The sequence below is a fragment of the Scomber japonicus genome, chromosome 2 (genome assembly GCF_027409825.1).
Source record: "Scomber japonicus isolate fScoJap1 chromosome 2, fScoJap1.pri, whole genome shotgun sequence".
Taxonomy (NCBI): Eukaryota; Metazoa; Chordata; class Actinopteri; order Scombriformes; family Scombridae; genus Scomber; species Scomber japonicus.
Window position 1 is genome coordinate 707,601 of NC_070579.1, and position 9,096 is coordinate 716,696.

A 9,096-nucleotide genomic window follows, 5' to 3' on the forward strand; every position below is an offset into this window, starting at 1 on the left:
AATTAATTGTGTTACAGTAAAATAATCATTGGATCCTGGCAGTAACAACAGCAGAGTCAACTGAGACTAATCAATGAATCATGTAGAAGGAAAAATAACTGAGTGTTTGAGTCTGAGACAGATCTGCTTCACAGTGCAGAGTGTGTGTGATGTTTGATTTCAGCAGCTGATCTTCAGTCAGCAGAGTTTCTGTCCACAGGAGAGACTCTCCCTCCGACAGAGGAACCAGAGAGACTCTCCCTCCTACAGAGGAACCAGAGAGACTCTCCCTCCTACAGAGGAACCAGAGAGACTCTCCCTCCTACAGAGGAACCAGATAGACTCTCCCTCCTACAGAGGAACCAGAGAGACTCTCCCTCCTACAGAGGACACAGAGAGACTGAGGAACCAGACCAGACTGCAAACCCAGCACACAGAGGTCCAGTGAATGTGGTGTTGAAGGTGTGGAGGTGGATCAGTGTGTCAGAGGAGACTCTGTAGAAGGACAGAGTGCCAGCAGGACAGTCCACATACACTGCTACTCTGTTAGAGACAGAGGAGGAGGAGGAGGAGGAGGAGGAGGAGGAGGAGGAGGAGATGGATGTTTCTCTCTTATTGTGATAGACAGAGTAACGACCATCATCGGAGCATCTTAGTCTCCAGGACTGATCGTTCCAACCAAACAAACAGTCATCACTGTTTCCTTTCCTGCTGATTCTTCTGTAACTCACTGATATATCAACATATCCTCTCCACTCGACCTCCCAGTAACAGCGACCAGTCAGATCATTTCTACACAGCAGCTGAGGCCAGGAGTCAAACCTGTCTGGATGATCAGGATATGACTGATGCTCCTCCACATTTGTCACCTTCCTGTTGTTATCAGACAGTTTGAGATTTCTGTGCATTGAGTTTGGATCCAGTTCCAGTTCACAGGCATCTGATGGAGAGAACGAGACACAATACAGCTGCAGTTTATCATCTGTTGATTTATGAACTACTTTACTGAAACTATTCAAACTTAAAGCGTCTCCATGACGACTGTGTTGGCCTCATACCAGCAGACAGAAGCAGGTGTGCACACAGTCACACAGCCTGATAACAAAGGCTGCATCTCAACTCTCTTATTTCATATTTCCTCCTCCATCCTGCCTGAACAGGAAGTAGTTCTGGTCCTCCATTTAACGTTGGTCCCAAGTCTTTCTACAGTATTTCTGCTCTGAGGAAACGTGAGAGCAGCCTTCACTCAAGTCTTTTAGCGGCTCACACGCCTCCTTATTTATTGATGAGCTGCTGCAGCTGATCACACTGATCTGATTCATCACAACATCTCTGCTGTTTCATACTGAAGTGGAGACACATTACACATTCAGCTCAACTCAATCATGTTTACATTTCATCTCCTGTGATTGGTTGTTGATGAGGTCACTGTTCATATCTCTGATGTTTGGTTAGTGGTCTCTGACCTCAGGGAGGCAACACCTAATTATTCATTCATATTCATGTTTTTATTGATTATTAATGATTATCTTTGATAACTATTACTTATTGCTGATAATCAAACCTGCTCCTACTGAGTCCCAACAACTGAGACATCACTGAGGAAGACCATGAGATGTGACTGAAAGCTTTGGACATACAGAGTAAGTGAACCTTTAACAGTTCAGTTAGAACATGAACAGTCAACATGACAGTGATATTCAGTAATATTCATGTTTGTTCATCAGGTTTGGTGTAAAGTGAAGGTCTTTGCACATCAAGTCTGTTATTTTCATCTCAAACTGTCGTCTGTTATAAACACATTTTAGTCCAAATGGTCCAAACAGCTGAAGTCAGTATGAATGAATGAACTTTATCTGCAGGAGAGACATGAGGGACATTTTGGAGCAGGTAGCGCCACCATGTGGACATTTATAAAACATTTCTCTTTTAACTCCTGAACTGTGACCAACAGAAGGAAATTTCTGTTTCATGGATTCATTGGTTCAAGATAAATGTCAGTTTAGGCCACGCCCATTTCTGACTAAAACACATTTTCCATAATTTTCAACTTTTTTCACTTCTTTTACATATTTCATCCAGTTTTTCTCAAAGTTCTCATGAATCAAAGTGAAAACACACTCACACTTCCTCACACCAGGTTTCAGTCTCTGCGGTCCACCATGGTCCATCCTGGAGGAAGAGACAAAGACACAATCAGCTTCATACACCTTCACTCATATCCACCATTCAACATGAACCACAGTCCCTCAGTTAGTCAGAGTGTCTGTCCATCTGTCCATACCTGAGAGTGTCCACCTGTCTGTCCATACCTGAGAGTGTCTACCTGTCTGTCCATACCTGAGAGTGTCCACCTGTCTGTCCATACCTGAGAGTGTCCATCTGTCTGTCCATACCTGAGAGTGTCCATCTGTCTGTCCATACCTGAGAGTGTCCAGTCTCCAGTGTGGATCCTTCAGTCCAGCAGACAGGATCTTCTCTCCTGAGTCTCCTGGATGATTGTAGCTCAGGTCCAGCTCTCTCAGATGGGAGGGGTTGGCACTCAGAGCTGAGGCCAGAGAAGCACAGCCTTCCTCTGTGATCAGACATCCTGACAGACTGAACACACACAACAGTTCATCTAATGAGCTTAAAAACATTCTCAACTCAGTAAACAGGATTTTGTCCTTCAGGCCTTTATGTTGACACTCAGCGCCCCCTGCTGTATGTTTAGGTTAGTAGGAGAGGGTCAGGGTTAGGAAGACTCTACTATATGAACACATGCTGAGCACTGAGCTCACTTTACACTACTCAATTACAACACCACGAATATTATACATTATATATTATATATATTTATATAACACAATCTGTGACAGTCAGTGAAGAAAGATTAATCACATCATGTTAACACTAACAGCCCTAATATATTTATAAAACATGTATATTATATATTTGTTTATTTATTATATATTTATATGTATATATATTCTGACATATGGTTTCTTTTTACAAAAGAGCAAAACTTTCCTTTTTTGTGCGCCAAGAAACTTTTTTTCATGAGGTAAAATTCATTTTTACTTTTTACTTTTGTACTTAAATACATTTCAGAGCCTGAACTTTCTGACTTTTACTTGAGCAAAGAGTTGAATCAGTACTTCTACTTTAGTACAGAATAAGAAGACTTTTGCCACCTCTGATGTTACAACACATCGGCTCAGAATGTACAGAAAGTATATTTAGTATAAGAACTCTTCATGTAAACTAGAAACTGGGGAAAACATAATATTACTTTATAAACATAATCATAAAGACTGACCTGAGAGTTTCCAGTCCACAGTGTGGACTCTCTAGTCCAGCAGAAAGCTGCTTCACTCCTGAATCCTGCAGGTTGTTGTGACTCAGGTCCAGATCTCTCAGACTAGAGGACTGGGAGCTGAGAACTGAGGACAGAGCTGCACAGCTTCTCTCTGAGAGGTTACAGTCAGTCAGTCTGGAAATATAAAGAAAAAACAAACAAGAAATAGGTTACCTATTTAATGATAGACAGATAGACAGATAGACAGATAGATTCCTTTATTGTCGTTGTATAAAATACAACTAAACGCAAGGTAGAGAATGGAGCTCAATTAAAAAGTAATAAATAGTAAAAATGTAATTAAATAAAGCCAACTATCTGTGTACTTACAGTGACGTAGGGTCAGGGGTCAGAGGTCAGGGTTAACCATATCTAAATGTGCTACTGAAGGTATATGACAGCAGCAGGAAGACTCCACTATATGAACACATGCTGAGCACTGAGCTCACTTTACACTACTCCATTACAACACCACTAATAAAAACATTATATATAATATATATTTATATAACACAATCTGTGACAGTCAGTGAAGAAAGATTAACAAGATTTATTTTTAAAACAAAGCGTTATGCTCTGCTCCTTAATCACATGATGTTAACTCTAACAGTCCTAATATTTATATAACATGTATATTATATATTTGTTTATTTATTATATATTTATATGTATATATATTCTGGCAACACTAGCCTGTGTTCCTTTTTTGTGCCAAGAACTTTTTTGGTTTTGTTGAGTTATCAAATAAGGTAAAAATTAATGTATACTTTTGTACTTACATACATTTCAGAGCCTGAACTTTCTGACTCCTACTTGAGCAAAGAGTTGAATCAGTACTTCTACTTTAGCACAGAATGAGAAGACTTTTGCCAGCTCTGATATTACAACACATCGGCTCAGAAGGTACAGAAAGTATATTTAGTATAAGCAGTCATCATGTAAACTAAAAACTGGGGAAAAACAAAATATTACATCATATACATAATCATAAAAACTGACCTGAGAGTTTCCAGTCCACAGTGTGGACTCTCCAGTCCAGCAGAAAGCTGCTTCACTCCTGAATCCTGCAGGTTGTTGTTCCTCAGGTCCAGATCTCTCAGACTAGAGGACTGGGAGCTGAGAACTGAGGACAGAGCTGCACAGCTTCTCTCTGAGAGGTTGCAGCCAGTCAGTCTGGAAATATAAAGAAAAAACAAACAAGAAATAGGTTACTTATTTAATTTATTTTAAAAAGACAGCAGAGGGTGGTGGTGTTTAGCTCAGTGGGTAGAGCACCCAGCCCATATGTTGAGGCTACAGTGCTCGCTGCAGGCGACCCTGGTTCAAATCCCACACTGAGCAGTCCTATCCTGCGTGTCACTGCCCCCCTCTCTGCCTCCTGTTTGTACTAACCTGTATAAAAAAGGCAAAAAAAGCCTGTTTCCCAGCCCCAAAAAAGTATACTTTAAAAAAAAGACAACAGAGTATCTAGATAGATAGATCCCTTTATTGCCATTATATCAAATCCAACGAAATTCAAAATAGTAAAAATGTAATTAAATGTAATTAAATAAAGCCAACTATCTGAGTACTTACAGAGCTTTTTTGGAGGCTTTGACCATTGGCAGCAGCCTCAGAAGAACCGCCTCTGAAGCACAGTATTTCTTCAGGTCAAACACGTCCAGATCTTTTTCTGATGGCAGTAGGAGAGTTTCCAGTCCACAGTGTGGACTCTCCAGTGCAGCACACAGCTGCTTCACTCCTGAATCCTGCAGGTTGTTGTTACTCAGGTCCAGATCTCTCAGACTAGAGGACTGGGAGCTGAGAACTGAGGACAGAGCTGCACAGCTTCTCTCTGAGAGGTCACAGCCAGTTAACCTGGAGAAGAATCAGCAGAAAAGCAAGAAAAGAAAACAATTGTGAATATGACTTGAGCAAAGATTAATCTGATAGTTCTGTGTGTACCTACAGAGCTTTGTTGGAGGCTTTGACCACTGGCAGCAGCCTCAGAAGAGCCTCCTCTGAAGCAGAGTATTTCTTCAGGTCAAACACGTCCAGATCTTTTTCTGATGACAGTAAGATGAAGACCAGAGCTGACCACTGAGCAGGAGACAGTTTATCTGTGGAGAGACTTCCTGATCTCAGAAACTGTTGGATCTCCTCCACTAGAGAACGATCATTCAGTTCATTCAGACAATGGAACAGATTGATGCTTCTCTCTGCAGAAAGATTCTCACTGATCTTCTTCTTGATGTAGTTCACTGTTTTCTGATTGGTCTTTGAGCTACTTCCTGTCTGTCTCAGCAGACCTTGTAGGAGAGTCTGATTGGTCTGCAGTGAAAGACCCAGGAGGAAGCGGAGGAACAAGTCCAGGTGTCCATTTGGACTCTTTAAGGCCTCGTCCACAGCACTCTGGTAGAAACGTGTTGATTTAGTTTTGCTTCTTTTTGGTTTTGGGCGCAGGGATGCTGATTGTTGTGCCAGCAGATTGACTCCAGACTTGATGAATGTCAGATGGACATGAAGAGCAGCCAGAAACTCCTGAATGCTCAGATGGACGAAGCAGAACACCTTGTCCTGGTACAGCCCTCTCTCCTCTTTAAAGACCTGTGTGAACACTCCTGAGCACACTGAGGCTGCTCTGATATCGATGCCACACTCTGTCAGGTCTGATTCATAGAAGATCAGGTTGCCTTTCTGCAGCTGCTCAAAAGCCAGTTTTCCCAGAGACTCAATCATCTTCCTGCTCTTCTTACTCCAGTGTGGATCTGTCTCAGCTCCTCCATCATACTTGATGTTCTTCAGTTTGGACTGAACCACCAGGAAGTGGATGTACATCTCAGTCAGAGTCTTGGGCAGCTTACCTCCCTCTCTGCTTTTCAACACATCCTCCAGAACTGTAGCAGTGATCCAGCAGAAGACTGGGATGTGGCACATGATGTGGAGGCTTCGTGATGTCTTGATGTGGGAGATGATGGTGCTGGCCTGCTCCTCATCTCTGAATCTCTTCCTGAAGTACTCCTCCTTCTGTGGGTCAGTGAACCCTCTGACCTCTGTCACCATGCCGACACACTCAGGAGGGATCTGATTGGCTGCTGCAGGTCGTGTGGTTATCCAGAGGCGAGCAGAGGGAAGCAGTTTCCCCCTGATGAGGTTTGTCAGCAGCACATCCACTGAGGTGGACTCTGTAACATCAGTCAGGATCTCAGTGTTGTGGAAGTCCAGAGGAAGTCGACACTCATCCAGACCGTCAAAGATGAACACAACCTGGAACTCTTCAAACCTGCAGATTCCTGCTTCTTTGGTTTCAGTAAAGAAGTGATGAACAAGTTCCACCAAGCTGTACTTTTTCTCTTTCAGCACATTCAGCTCTCTGAAAGTGAATGGAAATGTGAAGTGTATGTCCTGGTTGGCTTTGTCTTCAGCCCAGTCCAGAGTGAACTTCTGTGTTAAGACTGTTTTCCCAATGCCAGCCACTCCCTTTGTCATCACTGTTCTGATTGGTTCATCTCTTCCAGGTGAGGCTTTAAAGATGTCTTCTTGTCTGATTGTTGTTTCTGGTCTGTCTGGTTTCCTGGATGCTGTTTCAATCTGTCTGACCTCATGTTCATCATTGACCTCTGCAGTCCCTCCCTCTGTGATGTAGAGCGGTGTGTAGATCTGATTCAGAAGGGTTGGGTTTCCTGCTTTAGCGATCCCCTCAAACACACACTGGAACTTCTTCTCCAGGTTAGACTTGAGTTTACGTCGACACTTTGCAGCACGACTTCCTGAATGAACAAACAACAAATGAAATCAGTGAGTGGATCCTACAGAAAGTCTAGAAATCTGAACATGTAAGTGTGTCTGTGTAGTTTTTCCTCCTCCATCAGTTTTATTCAGCTCATCAGTGGAGGACCAACAGCCTCTGATCTGATGCAGATGTGTGCAGCATATTTACAGCAGAGTTTGAAATATAAACCTCTCCCATGTTGCCTCCATTTCCTCTCCATCATGTTAAATCTGTTAAAATCTTCTTACTGCTCTGCAGACACTCAGCCAGCTCCTCCTGCTTCATTCTCCTCAGGAAGTGCACTGTGATCTTCAGAAATGCCTCTCTGCTGCTCCTCCTCTGCTCTTCCTCCTCACCGTCCAACACCTCCTCATCCTCACTCTGACTCTCTAAGCATTCTGGGTCATCTGGACTCAGACCCCTCTGGACTCTCTTCAGCTCCTTCTTCACAAAAGTGACGATGTTCTCCTCCAGCAGCTGGAACAGAAAGATAAAGTGAACATTTCATTTAAACTGGTAGAACACAACATGTGATTCATGTGTCAGTCTGAAGGCCTGCTGGTCTAAACAGAGCAGCATGGACACTGTTAGGACCTGAATGCTACTTTACTATTTCATCTGTGGTTGATGGAGTTAATAGTAAAAGGTGTGTTTGTACATGTACACACCATAAATATGGAGTCCAGCTGTGTTTGATGCTGCTGTGCAGACTGATCACTGGGAACCTCTGAGCTCTGCTGCTGAACTCTGTGGAGAAAACATCACGTTTAAGGACATTTAATGACTCAAATCTGCACTGAGCTTATTAAAGATGTTCTGTCATGATGACTAAATGAACTCCTGTAAATGCTGTTCTGATTACTGGATGTTAAATTCTTACCTTCCATCAGTAGGATGTCCATCTTTAAACGCAATAGGACGACCCATAGACCGGTCACTCTTCATGGACACACAGCTGGGTTCAGGAGAGTCTGCTCTCTGCTGCTGCATCCTGATATGAATAAAAAAGAGACAAAAGCATGCAGTTAAAACCAAAGAAATGAAGGAACAGAGTGACTGATGAGTTCATATTGCTGTAGTGATGAAAAGAGGATTTGTCATATTTGGACATAAAATGAGATAAAAGCTCATTAAACTGTTTGTTATAAATGCAGTTTTGTTTGGGAGGTCTGTAAATTATTAAAATTACCACCGGATCAATGAACAATAAAACCAAGGTGTTCAGTAAACCAAAAGAACTGATAGTGGACTTCAGGAGAAAGAGGAGTGTGGAACCCGCTCCCCTGCACATCAAAGGACACGAGGTTGAGAGGATCAGTGACTTTAGATTCATGGGTACACACATCTCTCAGGATCTCTCATGAAGAAGGCACAGCAGAGCCCCTACTTTCTGAGGACACTAAGGAAAGTTAACCTCTCTCAGAAGCTGCTGCTGTCCTTCTATAGATGTTCAGTGGGAAGCATCCTGGTGTGGTTTACAAGCTGCACCAAGGCTGAGAGGAAAACACTACAGAGAGCAATAAACACTGCACAGACCATCACCAACACACACCTCCCTTCCCATGAAGACATCTACAGGTTCCGCTGCTTACGACGGGCCACTAACACAGTAAAAGACTCCTCACGCTACGACGCTCTGGTAGGCGCTACAGGTGCCTTAAAACCTGCACTTCACGACTCCTGAGCAGCTTCTATCCTTCTGCCACCAAGGAGCTGGACAGCAATCTCCAGAAATAGACTCTTTTAAATTATTAACTTTAAATAAGTACAATACAATGTGAAATGCAGACTGCAGCATCTACACTAACTTGTTTATATGATGACTGTATATGATTATGTTTTTTATATATATTTTATATTTTTATACTGTTATGTTTATGTTGTTTATGTCGCACCACGGAGGGGATGCACGAGAATTTGGTTGAAGCAGTAATGGTCAATGACAATAAAGTATTCTGATTCAGATTAAATGTCAGAATGAAACAGAAATGTTTCAGAACAGAGTGACTGATGAGTTCATATTGCTGCA

General features: G+C 42.4%; 1 protein-coding gene across 1 annotated transcript; it reads right to left on the bottom strand.

Moving 5' to 3' along the window:
• Positions 1–324: 324 nt before the first annotated feature.
• On the bottom strand, positions 325–8,400 carry LOC128375895 (NLR family CARD domain-containing protein 3-like). The gene is made up of 9 exons (XM_053336303.1): positions 8,257–8,400; positions 7,736–7,801; positions 7,316–7,544; positions 5,265–7,065; positions 4,316–4,489; positions 3,278–3,451; positions 2,404–2,577; positions 2,105–2,151; positions 325–919 (listed from the first exon to the last, which is right to left on the bottom strand). Exons 1-9 carry the CDS (start codon positions 8,398–8,400, stop codon positions 360–362), a joined length of 3,369 nt encoding a protein of 1,122 aa, XP_053192278.1. The 3' UTR covers positions 325–359.
• Between the last annotated feature and the right edge of the window lie 696 nt (positions 8,401–9,096).